This window comes from Thalassophryne amazonica, chromosome 17 (assembly GCF_902500255.1).
Source record: "Thalassophryne amazonica chromosome 17, fThaAma1.1, whole genome shotgun sequence".
NCBI lineage: Eukaryota > Metazoa > Chordata > Actinopteri > Batrachoidiformes > Batrachoididae > Thalassophryne > Thalassophryne amazonica.
Window position 1 is genome coordinate 5546266 of NC_047119.1, and position 15687 is coordinate 5561952.

The window sequence follows — 15687 nt, forward strand, 5'->3', positions numbered from 1 at the left end:
GATTTTGTGTTCAGTATGATTTGATCTGTGTACTATTAAACAATTTCCAGTGCAGTGAGTACACAAATTAGAAATGAGGCTTCCAAGTCTGCTGTCTAAATTTCCTGATCCGTGTCACCACATATACATTTCCTTAAACTATAAACCACATACATTTAATCACCAGTTACATCAATAAAGTAGTTAAACACCCCATTTTGCTGTCATTTCACTGTGTGGGCATAAAAGAGTGGACAATAACAGCAAGGTGAGTGATGCACATGAACATTTCTGGAGATTTCACCTGTGGATTTTGTTGTGACTGGATGAAACCACTCCCACATTGGCCACAGACAGGACCTGCTTGTTGATGGCCTGACCTCTGGCGTTTTGCGTGGCCATGGTGATGGTGGCTGAGGTCTCATTCATGCCCTGGAGCTTACCTGAGAGGATACACAAGACTTGTCATCAAAAAAGAAACTACACAGGTAACAGCAGCTGAATTATTACTATTATTAGAATCTCAATTCAATTTCAATTTTCAATTTATTTTCATTTATATAATGCCAAATCACAACAGAGTTGCCTCAAGGTGCTTCACACAGGTAAGGTCTAACCTTACCAACCCCCAGAGCAACAGTGGTAAGGAAAAACTCCCTCTGAGGAAGAAACCTCAAGCAGACCAGACTCAAAGGGGTGACCCTCTGCTTGGGCCATGCTACAAACATAAATTACAGAAATAATTCACAGAACAATTCATGGACCAATATACAAGAAATGCTACTGGCGCACAGGACAGGAGGGTCGCCAACACAAATACAACTCCCATCTCTGGATGGAGCTGCACCTTAAACAGAGAAAAAAAAAAACAGAATCAGCCATCAGAAAGACAAAAAATACTGTATAATTTGTCAGCATTAAACAACAAGAAAAACAGAAGAAATACTAAGGTGATCGCGGCCTACACACAGATTTATTACTTTATTACTTATTATTACTGATTTATTGCTTTCAATTATTACTTTAAAAGTTACAATAAAACAATATTTCACACTATTATGTACACTTGAACAGTGCACATATGAACCACAATGAATTTGCGGTTCATATGTGCACTGAGAAAGAGAAGAGCTGAACCAACTTAAATTGTTACAATTGGTAACATCTAAATGAATTAAGTTGTTTGAACTTAGGTTAATACTTTAGATTAACACAGCATTTCTAAACATCCTAGTTTTATTTTGGATGCTTACATTATTTTACTTTGCACAAATAAACAAAATTATTTCACAAACAAACAAAAACAACAACAAAAAACTACCAGGGTCAAAATTATTAGCCCCCTAATGAACTGACCTTTTTTGTTGCACAAACAGTGCACTGTTGTGCAATGATGTGCATAATCTTTGCAAGACTCAAAGCTTTAAAAAATCAAGTTAAAACTGAGGGTCATCTTCCAGTGTACACACGGTATAAAACTTCAGTAAGGGTTTGAGTCGTCACTTGAGAAGGCACCAAAAGAACTCGGTTTAGACTTGAGAAAAAGAATTGTTGATACTAACAAAGCGGGAGAAGAATATACAAAGTAATCACAGCATTTCAAAGTGTCAATAACTGGAGTAAGAAATAAAGAAATTCAGAGAGCAGATGGGCAGATGTAGGAAGCAAAAAATCTAATCAATGACTGGAAAGAAAACTAGTGTGAAATGTGTCTAAAGACCTCAGAACAACTGCAAAAACAACAGTGAATGACTCAGCCGGGAATTGTTGTCTCAAAGAAGACTATGACTAGAATCCTGCACAGGAACGCACTGTGAGGTTGCAGACCAAGAACAACTCCACTTCTGTAGAATAGACACCTTCAACCTACGCTGTTATGCTAAGGACAACCTGGAGAAAGATTATGCAGACTAGAAGCGTGTCCTTTGGTCAGGTGAGATGGAACTACAGCTCTTTGACCATAGAGATGATGCTTTTGGTTGGAGAAAGAAGGGAGAGGCGTATAACCCAAAGAACACCGTCCCCGCAGGGACACATGGCAGTGGGAGTATTATACTGTGGGGACGCTTCAGTGCATCTGGAACTGGAATCTCCTCAAAGGGGAAGGAATCATGAAGAAATAAGGATCTGTAAAGATTTTGAAAGAAAACCTCAAGTAGTCAGCAGCAAAATTGGGTCTGGGTCGTCCCTTTGCCTTCCAACATGACACTGACCCAAAACATACATCACTCCTGGAAGATCTACCCCCAGTAGTGGCCTGCACAAAGACATGACTTGAATCCCTTTGAAAATCTGTATGGTGAAGTGAAGACCAAGGTCCATGCCAGACGACCATCAAAACTGGAGAAGCTTGAGAGATTCACCAAAGTAGAATGGGCTGGGATTCATCAGGAGAGATGTCAAAAACTACAACAAATGGCTGCAGGCTGTCGTCCAGCAAAAAGGACATACAACTGACTATTAGCATCTGGGTAGTTTTTTAAAATAATTTTAGCAGCCAAAATAAAACTGAACTGAAGATGTTTGGAAAATTCCTTGCTCTGTTAAAAAAGCACTTGGGAATTTTTTTTTTTTAAAAGAAAACGTTAAATTTCATATGGGGGCTAATAACTTTGTCCTCATCTGTAGTTTATCCAATTAGTTATTTAGTCTCAAAGTGAAGGCATCATGAATAAATATTTTTTACCTCCACCAAGGAGGTTATGTTTTTGGTCGCGTCTGTTTGTTGGTTGGTTGGTTGGATTGTTAGCATGATTACTCAAAAAATCCTCAACAGATTTCAATGAAATTTTTACCAGGGGTGTAGCTTGGCCTAACTTAGAAGTCATTAAACTTTGGTAATGATCCGGAACATGATCCGGATCCAGTAATTTCTTAAGGATTCTTTATCATTGCAGGATAGGGCCAATTTCAGCATTTTTGCATCTAACTTCATGAAGATGGGTCATAAAGGCTGAACAAAAATTAAGTTACGACACAACAATAATTTAGCATTTGTTTCTCCTCAATGAATAAACTTATTAGAAAAAAAACTTGTGTAGTTCATGCAGTTTCTCTTTATAAATACATTTGCTGAGGATCTAAAGGTTTAACCCTCTGGGGCCGACGCCGTTGGATACGATGGCTGAGACCAAGCTTTAACAAATTATAAATAACTTTTTAATGATATGAGATAGAAACGTACTTTTTTTTTTGCTGAAAAGTTAACTCCGCAGACTTTCGAGCCACCATCCACCATCTTTGTACTCCTCATAGAAGTTGTAATGACGTGAGCAATGTGAGTGTCCAATCGGAATTGGTTTCCAAAATCCAATCGTAGGGCAGATTCACCTCATGTGACACACCAAAGATTGTTTTTAGGAGTGATGTGTTACTAGTTTATTATAGTTTGCTGTGTGTTTTGAATAAATGTGTGTGGAAAATTATTTTCCACTTTACTTTTTCCTTTCTTATTTCTGATTGGAAGCCTTTATTACACTTATAAAAACACAACTATAGCACATATATTTTGAAAGTACAGGTTGTCCTGAAAAAAAAAAAAGAGACATAAAACTTGATTGTGGGATGCAGGGAGAGCTGTTAATAGCAATAATAAAACATTTATGCCACGCAAGTGAACTGTCCAAAAAATGCCCTCGGACCCCAGAGGGTTAACCACTGAATCTGAAACATGACGGTAGATGCGTGAAACGACGTGGAATAAGTCTCTTTGCCAAAGGGTATTGCATGTGACGTCAGTGACCCTATGGCCTTGGTGGAGGTTTGCGCTCTCCGAGTGCTTCTAGTTTTTAATATTTTTGTTCAGTTTATTTTTTTGGTTGTTCCAGCTAAACTCCATTGCAGTGGTGTACAGGAGCAACATTATGAAAAGTTGTGTCCGTGCCCAAATACTTATGGGCCTTGGCTGTATACATTGTGGTAAACTGTGATGGATCAGACCAGAAGGTTCTGTGATTGAGCATGAAATCCTCTATGGTCTTTCAAATTTGATGATTTGTAAAATATGGGTAAATAAGAGGGAGAGGAAAAAAAGATGATCTGAAAGCCTGTGTCTCATTTGTGTGCACATAGTAAGAAAAAAAAAGTGGTAATTGGGCAAGTTAGGTCGGGGGGGCTCATTAAATATAAAAACCTGGTAAATGAAAGATTAATTAACTTCACAAAAGTGGTATAAAGCATCACTGAGAGAGAGAAAAAGAGCCGTTTAGCAAAGCGAGACGTTCTACACTGTTCAGTATGTTTTTGTCTGAGGTGCTTTCAGACACGCTGGAAATAAAGTGAGGGAAACTTAATGAAGGCAGAGGCAGCATTTAGGTGGCACTTAGCAGCACACTGATGATTCAGACAGGAACACGCTCTCCGCTCTCAATAGCCACCACGGCGTGCAGCTACACGTGTGTTTGCACGCAAGAGTCACGCTTTTAAATATGTTGACCAAAAAAAAAAAAAAAAGATGACCAGGTGTTTTATTAGAGGCAGACTGCTACAAAATATACCAAGATTTTATTTAATCCTCATGCATTCATATGAAAAATGATGAAGAATAACTACAACATAGAAGACAAACAGAATAATTCAATCTGAATCTGCTCTAATTGAACCCATTTTATCACCAAAACCCACATTGGATTTGTAGGATGGTTTGAGATGGTCCCAGTCAGGGAACACTTATCAGCCTGAGAATAAATCCTGTAGATTTTGAGGGAAAAAGTGAAAGAAAAAGAAAAACAGAAAAGGTCATGCTATTTTAAGAAAATATTTTTCTGGAAAAAAGTACTGAGGGGCAAAAGTCCTCATTTTGGAAAAATAATTTCCCATTCCTCTTTGCAGCACCTCTTAAGCTCCATCAGGTTGGATGGGGAGCGTCGACATTTTCAGATCTCTCCAGAGATGTTCAGTCGGATTCAGGTCTGGGCTCTGGCTGGGCCACTCAAGGACATTCACAGAGTTGTCCTGAAGCCACTCCTTTGATATCTTGGCTGTGTGCTTAAAGTCCTTGTTCTGCTGAAAGATGAACCTTTGCACCAGTCTGAGGTCAAGAGCACTCTGGAGCAAGTTTTCATCCAGGATGTCTCTGTACGTTGCTACATTCATCTTTCCCTCAATCCTGATAGTGCAGCAGCTAAGAGAATATTAGAGCAAAATCATGCAAATGGTGATACAAGCACCAAAATTGGCACAAATACTCCTTAGATATTACTCTTTTGAACAAACCGACTGGCCACTTGAATTTTCAATAGGCAGCCAGGTAGGGGTCAATTGAAGAATTACACTAGGGTCAAAATTAAAAACGCTCAAATCATTTTTGAAAACTACACCACATTATTTGTCTGATTGTAAAGATTCCAAAAAGGTATAGTTTGGACTATCTATGACTGAATGATCAGGAGTTATGGGGTAAAAACAGCAAAAATGGTGACAAAGGTCAATGTCAGTTTGTACAGGGGTCAAAAGTTAAAGTTGCTCCAATTTTGGTAAAACATGCAAATTATTAGTTGAGTTAACAGGGTTTTAAAAAGGAATAGTTTGGACCATGTATCATGCTTAGTTATCATGTTACGGGGTAACATATGTCACATGTCAAAGAATCCAATGGATGTTGACCTTGTTTGACCTTTACGTTGGACAAACATTCAACACAATCAAAACTATTCCATTTATTAATCCTATTAGCTCAACCAATAATTTGCATCACTTTTTACCAAAATTGAAGGAACTTTAACTTTGGACCCCTGTACAAACTGAAACTGACCTTTGTCACCATCTTTGCTGTTTTTACCCCAGAACATTCAGTCATAGATAGTCCAAACTATACATTTTTGGAATCTTTACGATCAGACAAATAATGTGGTGTAACTTTCAAAATGATTTGAGCATTTTTAATTTTGACCCGTGTAATTCTTCAATTGACCCCGACCTGGCTGCTTATTAAAAATTCAAGTGGCCAGTCGGTTTGTTCAAAAGAGTAATATCTAAGGAGTATTTGTACCAACTTCAGTGCTTGTATCACCATTTGCACGATTGTTTCAGTTATCTGCTGCACTATGACTAGTCTCCCAGTTCCTGCTGCTGAAAAACATCCCCACAGCATGATGCTGCCACCACCATGCTTCACTGTAGGGATGGTGCCTGGTTTCCTCCAAACATGACGCCACAGAGTTCAATCTTTGTTTCACCAGACCAGAGAATTTTGTTTCTCCTGGTCTGAGAGTCCTTCAGGTGCCTTTTGTCAAACTCCAGGTGGGCTGCCATGGGTTCTGTCTGGCCACTCTACCATACAGGCCTGATTGGTGGATTGCTGCAGAGATGGTTGTCCTTCTGGAAGGTTCTCCTCTCTCCACAGATGAATGCTGGAGCTCTAACACAGTGACCACTGGACCTTCAAAGCAGCAGAAATCTTTCTGTTCCCTTCCCTTGATGTGTGTCTCCAGACAATTCTGTCTCAGAGGTCTACAGGCAATTCCTTTGACTTCATGCTTGGTTTGTGCTCTGACTGTCAACTGTGGGTCCTTATACGAGGTCTGTTAGAAAAGTATCGGACCTTTTTATGTTTTTCAAAAACCTGATGGATTTGAATCACGTGTGCTTGCATGAGCAAACCTTGAACCTTCGTGCGCATGCATGAACTTTTTCACGCCTGTCAACTGCATCATTTCCTGGTAAGCAGCCTTTGTGTGGGACGCGTGTCACGCGCTTGTCGTTTTTTCATTCCAAGGAAGAAGACGGAACAACTGGAGCAGCACCACATCAAATTTTGCCAGAAACTGGGCGACAGCCAGGTGGAAACCATTCGGATGATTCAGACGGCTTTCGGTGATGATCCTATGGGCATCACACAGATTAAGGAGCAGTACAACTGGTTTAAAGATGTCCGCACAACGGTGGAGAGCGAGCCACGCTCCGGTCGGCCATCAACATGCTGAAATGACCAGATCATTTCAAAGTGAACGCTGTGGTGATGCGGGACCGTCGTGTGACTGTCCGAAAATTGCGGAAGAGGTGGACATCAGCACTTTTTCGGTACATTCCACTATGAAAGAAGATTTTGCCATGAAAAGAGTGGCTGTGAAATTCATGCTGCTTCTGACGGCGGAGCAAAAGTGCCTCTGTGTTGAAGTCTCACAGGACATGCTGTGACATGTCCACCTCTTCCACAATTTCTCGGATAGTCACACGACTGAAAAGTCACGAAAGCTGCCTGAATCATCCGAATGGTTTCCACCTGGCTGTCGCCCAGTTTCTGGCGAAATTTGATGCAGCGCTGCTCCAGACACGTCCTACACAAAGGCTGCTTACCAGAAAAAGATAATCGACAGGCGTGAAAAAGTTCACGCATGCGCACAAAGGTTCAAGGTTTGCTCATGCAAGCACACATGCTTCAAAACCATCAGGTTTTTGAAAAAAATAAAAAGGTCCGATACTTTTCTAACAGACCTCATTACTGTATGTAGACAGGTGTGTGTCTTTTCAAATCATGTTCAATTGAATTGACCCCAGGTGGACTCCAATTAAGCTGTAGAAACATCTGAAGGGTGATCAGTGGAAACAGGAGGCACCTAAGCTCAATTTTGAGCTTCATGGCAAAGACTGTGAATATTTATGTACATGTGATTTCTTAGCGTTTTATTTTTAATAAATTTGAAAAAAAAAATGTTTTTCACATTGGCATTATGGGGTACTGTGTGTAGAATTTTATCCATTTTGGAATAAGGCTGTAACATAAAATGTGGAAAAAGTGCAGCACTGTGAATACTTTCCGGATGCACCATATCTGATATATTTTGTAAACATTAGAAAGAAATAAACATTAAAAACTCTGTTTTTGAAACTTGTGAAGTGATTTACAAGACATCTTATGGATGTTGGTGTGCACTTTCCGGGAACAAAAACCTCACGCATGTGCACACGCGCTTCCCCCTACGTATAAAAGAAAACAAAACATTCGCTGTGGAAGTCCCACCAAGGTAAATATGTACTTTTTATTAAAATGAGCTGTAATTCTGCAACAAGTCACAAAAATAAACCTACATTATAACGCCGAGATATCTGTAGAAACAAAATTTTTTCAGTTTTGTGAAATTTTCACAGGCCGTACAACTTTAATAATTATATGAACTTCTTTCAATGATTCTTCATACTTCAAGTTTTTTTTCCTTGCTCACTTTGTTCTCAAAAATAACATTTCCTCTTTCAGATGGCACCAACAGTACATGGCATGATTTTCATGGGATCTAGTTAATTTGGTGGTGGAGTGTTTCATAATTTCAATTGTGAAAACAAGGTTATTTTGGCCATGTAATTATTATATTTTATGAGACCAAGCAGTCTGAAACATGAAAATACATTTTATTTACAGACAATCCAAAATAATGTTGAATGTTATATTTGTATTCCTCTGCCACTCACTCATTCCACATTAACTTCAAAAGAAAAAGAACAACAGGGACAATCATCACTTCATTCAAGAAAACAGAAATATTTAAAGGAAATACACTCAACAAAAATATAAATGCAACACTTTTGGTTTTGCTCCCATTTTGTATGAGATGAACTCAAAGATCTAAAACTTTTTCCACATACACAATATCACCATTTCCCTCAAATATTGTTCACAAACCAGTCTAAATCTGTGATAGTGAGCACTTCTCCTTTGCTGAGATAATCCATCCCACCTCACAGGTGTGCCATATCAAGATGCTGATTAGACACCATGATTAGTGCACAGGTGTGCCTTAGACTGCCCACAATAAAAGGCCACTCTGAAAGGTGCAGTTTTATCACACAGCACAATGCCACAGATGCCACAAGATTTGAGGGAGCGTGCAATTGGCATGCTGACAGCAGGAATGTCAACCAGAGCTGTTGCTCGTGTACTGAATGTTCATTTCTCTACCATAAGCCGTCTCCAAAGGCGTTTCAGAGAATTTGGCAGTACATCCAACCAGCCTCACAACCGCAGACCACATGTAACAACACCAGCCCAGGACCTCCACATCCAGCATGTTCACCTCCAAGATCGTCTGAGACCAGCCACTCGGACAGCTGCTGAAACAATCGGTTTGCATAACCAAAGAATTTCTGCACAAACTGTCAGAAACCGTCTCAGGGAAGCTCATCTGCATGCTCGTCGTCCTCATCGGGGTCTCGACCTGACTCCAGTTCATCGTTGCAACTTCGCACAGCCATTGAAAAGGAGTGGACCAACATTCCACAGGCCACAATTGACAACCTGATCAACTCTATGCGAAGGAGATGTGTTGCACTGCATGAGGCAAATGGTGGTCACACCAGATACTGACTGGTATCCCCCCCAATAAAACAAAACTGCACCTTTCAGAGTGGCCTTTTATTGTGGGCAGTCTAAGGCACACCTGTGCACTAATCATGGTGTCTAATCAGCATCTTGATATGGCACACCTGTGAGGTTGGATGGATTATCTCAGCAAAGGAGAAGTGCTCACTATCACAGATTTAGACTGGTTTGTGAACAATATTTGAGGGAAATGGTGATATTGTGTATGTGGAAAAAGTTTTAGATCTTTGAGTTTATCTCATACAAAATGGGAGCAAAACCAAAAGTGTTGCGTTTATATGTTTGTTGAGTATATATATATATATTTGGGGTGGGGGGGTGTCCACTAGTCCTAGGGTCCACTGGTCCTAGCCTCTATATATTATTTGATGGTGTATATTCTGACCACAAACTGATTTGAAAGTTCACAAATAAATCTAATACTTTCAAATAACTAACAAACCATCCTGTCGAATGTCATTCTTGTCCTCCACACAACTGCGCATGCGCAATATTGTCGGGATACGCAACTGTCAATTTATGTGACGAGACGCACAATTCCACAGAATACGGGCTGTGCGCACTGCTAGCTGTTAGCGCTGTTAGCTGAGAGTGAGAGAAAGTCACATAATGCCGCCGCCGCCAAAATGGGTGAATTTAAGCTACCATATTAAAGTATTGATGTGGATTCTGATACAGAATTGCCATTTCACATTTGATGGATTTTCACGTTTGATGGATTACTCCGCACCCCGACTGCTGTTGGAGCAACGCTGCCTTGGCTCAAAGGTAAGCCTTGCCGACCAAATTACCTACAGAAAAATAAACCGTGCAAATGATGGAATTGAATTAGAATGGGAATGACCCTGTCGTGTCTGATGATTTGCAGACGTTCATGCTGTTATACGATCGCAAAAAGCCATTTTACCGGTAAAGCTCTATTTGCGACCGTATAACAGCATGAACGTCCGCAAATCAGACACAACAGGGTTATTCCCTAAACACAATACCAATAATGATAATCTCTGTCATTAATATTTCAAGACCATTTCAGTCATAACATTGCAGACTACCGTATTTTCAAAAGTATATCAGGTTTTTATTTTGAAAAATGCTTCTTGAAGTAGAACCTAGAAAATGTCACACCGCAGTACAAGTTGCAGGACCTTCAAAAGTATTAAAAAAACAACTTATACTCTGGAAAATACAGCAAATGCTGTTTCCACATAAATTTATGGCAAAAGTAAATAAGTCTTCAGTCAGTATGTAATGTGTGGGGGTTACATAAAGACTTCAATCCTTTTTTTGCGGTGTGGGGAGGCGGGGTGGTTTGTAAGGGAAAATGACCAAATGGACACACAATCATAATGTCTGCTGTGACTGGTGATCCGTTTAGTTGGATAGCTGGGCAATGCAATTCCTGAGATAGTTTCCCCATAACCCTCAACACGATACGTAGTATTGATCATGTACTCGTATATATGAACATCATCTCTCTACTCTGCTGCAAGCATTTGATATGATTGTCTATGAATGTGTTGAGTTGGCCCACCTTGCTCCTTGCAGAAGTCCTGTTCTGTCAGTGTACTGGGCATCAACAGTTCTCCTACAGCCGGCTGGATCGCCACACTAAACTGATCCTCCTTCGTACTGAGACAGAAACACAACAGCACACAATACTTACTTAGATCTAAGTGCTGCAAAAGTGCTGTTAGATCTCAGTGCTGCAATACAATACTTAATCGACTGGTACACAAGGTACCAGTAGATTCAGTAGAGTCTCACAAATCCAACAAGACCAAGCATTCATAATATGCACACTCTTAAAGGTTTGAAATTGGGCTATTAGTAAAAAAAAAAGTAGAAAAGGGGGTGTTCACAATAATAGTAGTGTGGCATTCAGTCAGTGAGTTCGTCAATTTTGTGGAACAAACAGGTGTGAATCAGGTGTCCCCTATTTAAGGATGAAGCCATCTTGTCTGCGAACATAGATAGAGCTCTACAGGGAGGGTAACATTAGGAATCTACAGCAGGCTACGGAGCAGGTGATTAGAGACCCTGCAAGGCTTATGACAAATGTGGGTGTGTAATCCATTAGTTTAGCGGGGAAGTTAGTGCAGAAATCCACTATGGTGATAGTGCAGTTTATCTGACAGGAAGGGAAATTCAACAAGTTGAGTCTGTGGCCTGCTCCCGTAGACGTGTCCATAAAAATCATAGAGGGATATGCTTTGCAAACTTAATACCCATTACTATACTGGATCATGTTGAAATTGAGGATGGCTCAGTGGTTGTTCCAGTAATACCAAAGATTTCATGTCTGCTACCTACAACGCACGTGGAATGTCTCAAACCTAAACCAACTTCTAGGCATCTTACATATGCTACTCTGGAACCACCCCTAAACCCAAACAGTTCAACTGTCAACCCCACTGAGGTCCACAGACTGGGTCTCATTAACATAAGATCACTGTCCTCAAAATCATTGTTGATTAATGATTAAATTATTGATCATCACTTAGATATGATTGGGTTATGTGAAACCTGGCTTAAACTTACAGCTGTCCTCCCCTTAAATGAAGCCTGCCCACCAGCATATACATTTAGTCACGTCCCTGTCCCTCGTGATGTGAAGCAAGGCGGGGGTGTTGCTCTTATTTATAAATCTAGGTTTAGCTTATTAGCTGTTGGGGGTCACAAATATAACTCGTTTGAGCATCTGATTCTCCGCTCCGCTCAGGATATTATGCATTGCCAAGATCAGAAGAATAAAAATCAGCCATATTACTTTGTCACTGTATATAGGCCTCCTGGCCCATATTCTGAATTCTTAGATGAATTTGGTGCGTTCATCTCTAACCTGTCAACTAGTGTAGATAACATTCTGATCATTGGTGACTTTAACGTTCACATAAATAAGCCTTCTGATCCCCTCTACAAATCATTTATGGAAATTGTGGATGCATTAGGATTTCGGAAATGCATTTGGGATTCGACGCACATTAGTGGAAATACCCTGGATCTGGTTCTCGTAAGTAGTATTGATATCACGAATACTGACATCATGCCTCTTACATCAGTGGTCTCTGATCACTCACTTATTAAGTTTAGAGTTTCGCTGCCATGTTTAGTGGAACAACAACCTTATTTATCACTGCAGCAATGCATCAACTCCTCAACTAAGACTGAACTAGAAGCTAGACTGCCTGATGTCTTAGCCTCAATTTTGACAAAAACCCAGTCAGTAGACAGACTTGTGGATAGTTTAAACTCAGTGCTCAAAACAACACTCGACATGATTGCACCACCTGTGTTGAAACCGCAATTCCCCAAATCGCAGTCACCTTGGTTCAATGATTACCTGCGTGACGTCAAGCATAAAGCAAGAGGTTTAGAACGGAAATGGCGTTGTTCAAAATTAGAAGTATTCCACCTTGCGTGGCGTGATGCTATCTTAGACTATAAGGATGCATTACTGGCTACAAAGCGGACCTATTACTCTCATTTGATGAACAAAAACAAGCATAACTCAAAGTTCTTGTTCGACATGGTGGCAACACTTATTCATGGACAACCACCTGTAGCTCGCTCTCCTTTTACAGCACAAGATTTCCTACATTACTTTGAGAAGTAAATAGATGACATTAGGTTGAACATATCCCAGCATGCCTTAACCCAGCCACTACACCCTGCTATTGAGGTGGGCGCTAATACTGAGGTATTACCTAGATTTACAGAATTTGATAGTATCTCTCTAGACATGCTGACGAAACTCGTAACATCAACAAAAAGCACAACCTGTTTATTTGATCCTATACCAACAAAACTGTTTAAGGACCTGTGGCCCACTCTTGGGCTGATTGTGCTTGAAATTATTAATCTTTCTTTAACTTCTGGATCTGTTCCTAAGCGTTTCAAATCTGCAGTGATTAAACCATTACTTAAGAATCCTAATCTTGACCCTAGTGTATTGAAAAACTATCGGCCGATATCAAATTTATCATTTTGCTCTAAAATTCTGGAAAAAGTGGTGTAACGACAGCTCGTAGACTATCTTACTGAGAATAATCTCTTTGAGCCACTGCAGTCTGCTTTTAGAAAATATCATTCCACAGAGACGGCTCTCACTAAAGTGGTGAATGATCTCTGCTTACAATGGACTCAGACACCACTACGGTTCTGTTGCTGTTAGATCTCAGTGCTGCATTTGATACAGTGGATCATCATATTCTACTTGATAGGCTGGAAAATCATTTTGGGATTACTGGGAGTGCCCTTGCATGGCTGACATCATACTTGACCAGTCGTTCTCACTGTCTTTTGTACAGCAACACTACCTCTAACCTTAGTGACTTGAAATTTGGGGTTCCTCAGGGGTCTGTCTTAGGCACCCTGCCTTTCTCCCTTTATATAGCTTCCCTTGGGCACATATTGCGGCGTTTTGGGATTACCTTTCACTGCTATGCAGATGATACTCGGTTATATATGCCGATAACTGCTGGCAATCTCGTTCACATAAAATCCTTAGAAGATTGCATTGCAGCAGTGAGAAGTTGGATGTCTAGAAACTTCCTACTTTTAAACTATGAAAAGACTGAAATGATGTTTCTTGGTCCATTGAGACATCGGCATCAATTTGACCAGTTAACACTCAGCCTAGGCTCGTGTGTCATACATCACACTGACAAAGTGAGGAATCTTGGGGTAATTTTTGATCCTTCGTTGTCCTTTGGCCTCCACATTAGAAATATTACTAGGACTGCTTTCTTCCACCTGTGAAATATAGCGAAAATTCGTCCCATCCTGTCTATGGCTGATGCTGAGACCCTGATCCATGCGTTCATCTCTTCTAGATTGGACTACTGCAATGTTCTATTTTCTGGTTTAGCGCAGTCTAGCATTAGGGGTCTCCAATTGGTTCAAAATGCTGCAGCCAGACTTTTGACACGAAGCAGAAAGTTCGAACACAATACACCCATTTTGGCGTCTCTTCACTGGCTTCCTGTCCCAGTGAGATCAGATTTTAAGGTTCTGCTACTAACCTATAAAATTATTCATGGACTGGCACCTCCATACCTAGCTGACCTATTTAAACCTTACGTACCGGCCTGGGCTTTACGTTCTCAGGGTGCAGGACTACTTTGTGTCCCTAGGGTGAATAAGAAGTCTGTGGGTCACAGAGCTTTCTCTTATCGTGCCCCTGTTCTGTGGAATGGTCTCCCTGCGTCAATAAAACAATCAGATTCTGTGGAGACTTTCAAGTCCAGACTTAAGACGCACTTATTTTCCCTTTTCGTTTTACAGCCTTAAAACGTCTATAATAATTGTAAAAAATAACGCCGACTACTTCGCGGATTTCGCCTTTGGCGGGTTATTTTTAGAACGTAACTCCCGCGATAAACGAGGGACCACTGTATGATAAAATTGTTATCAAGTTGTTCACCAATGAATATGGCTTTTTACACCTTACAGAAAACCATACAACATTTATCATTCATAGGTATATGATAAAATCGTTATCAAGTTTTACCAATGAATATGGCTTTTTACACCCTTCAGAAAACCATACAGCATTTATCATTCATAGGTATATGATAAAATCGTTATCAAGTTGTTTTACCAATGAATATGGCTTTTTACACCCTTCAGAAAACCATACAGCATTTATCATTCATAGGTATATGAAGCCATATTCATTGGTAAAACAACTTGATAACTGATAGTATTCCTGAGAATGAATACAAGAGGGTGCATGCTCCCTGTTCATGTGCAGATGGGTGTATTTATGTGTCAGTTGTATATTAAACATTTATATTCTGATTGCTTTGCAAACACTGATCAGTGAGCAGCATTTTGGATTGGATTGATCCCCCCCGCATCCCAAACTGATTTTCTGATAAAGTTATTGATTGGCTGAGCTGTGGTGCCAATGGCATTCAGCAAGCTGATTTGGGCTTGGCTGATTACGGGAGGAATAATTGTTATCCAAGTCAGCTGGGATCGATAGCGGCTGATGCTTCACCTGGGAGGGCGGGCGTGGCGAGGGTAGGAAAAAGAGAATTAACAAAGAGCAGATGAGGAAGAAGAAAAAGACAAGATTGAGACAAACGGAAGCATGAGAGACATGATGATGAGCCCGGAGACAAAGTGTGGGGGGCAGAGAAGATGCCAAGAATAAGAACCGAACCAGGATGTGCACTGAGAACTGAAAAGAGACGAGTGGATGACAGGTTGTCTTACCACAACTGGAAGTTGGCCGCTTGTGTCGAGTCGCTGAAGTCAATACCCATGGAAACAGTCACCGAGGCCTCTGGCTCCAGACGCTCTGAAAATGGGGAAGAAGGGGAGGAAAGAGGAGAAGAGGAAAGGAAGAGTGAGTGACAAGGGCAAAGTGTGCAGTGTGGGGAGGGATGGAA

The 15687-nt window shown here is 40.5% G+C and overlaps 1 protein-coding gene across 2 annotated transcripts in view; it reads right to left on the reverse strand.

The window, feature by feature from the left end:
• ap3b1a (adaptor related protein complex 3 subunit beta 1a) overlaps positions 1–15687 on the reverse strand; it is a 138197-nt gene that overhangs the window by 12792 nt on the left and 109718 nt on the right. For both annotated transcript variants that reach the window (XM_034192186.1, XM_034192185.1), the window contains exons 24-26: positions 15512–15596; positions 10824–10921; positions 284–422 (exon numbers count right to left, since the gene is read on the reverse strand). In XM_034192186.1, coding sequence (XP_034048077.1) covers positions 284–422; positions 10824–10921; positions 15512–15596 — 322 coding nt within the window. The remainder of the gene's footprint in view (positions 1–283; positions 423–10823; positions 10922–15511; positions 15597–15687) is intronic.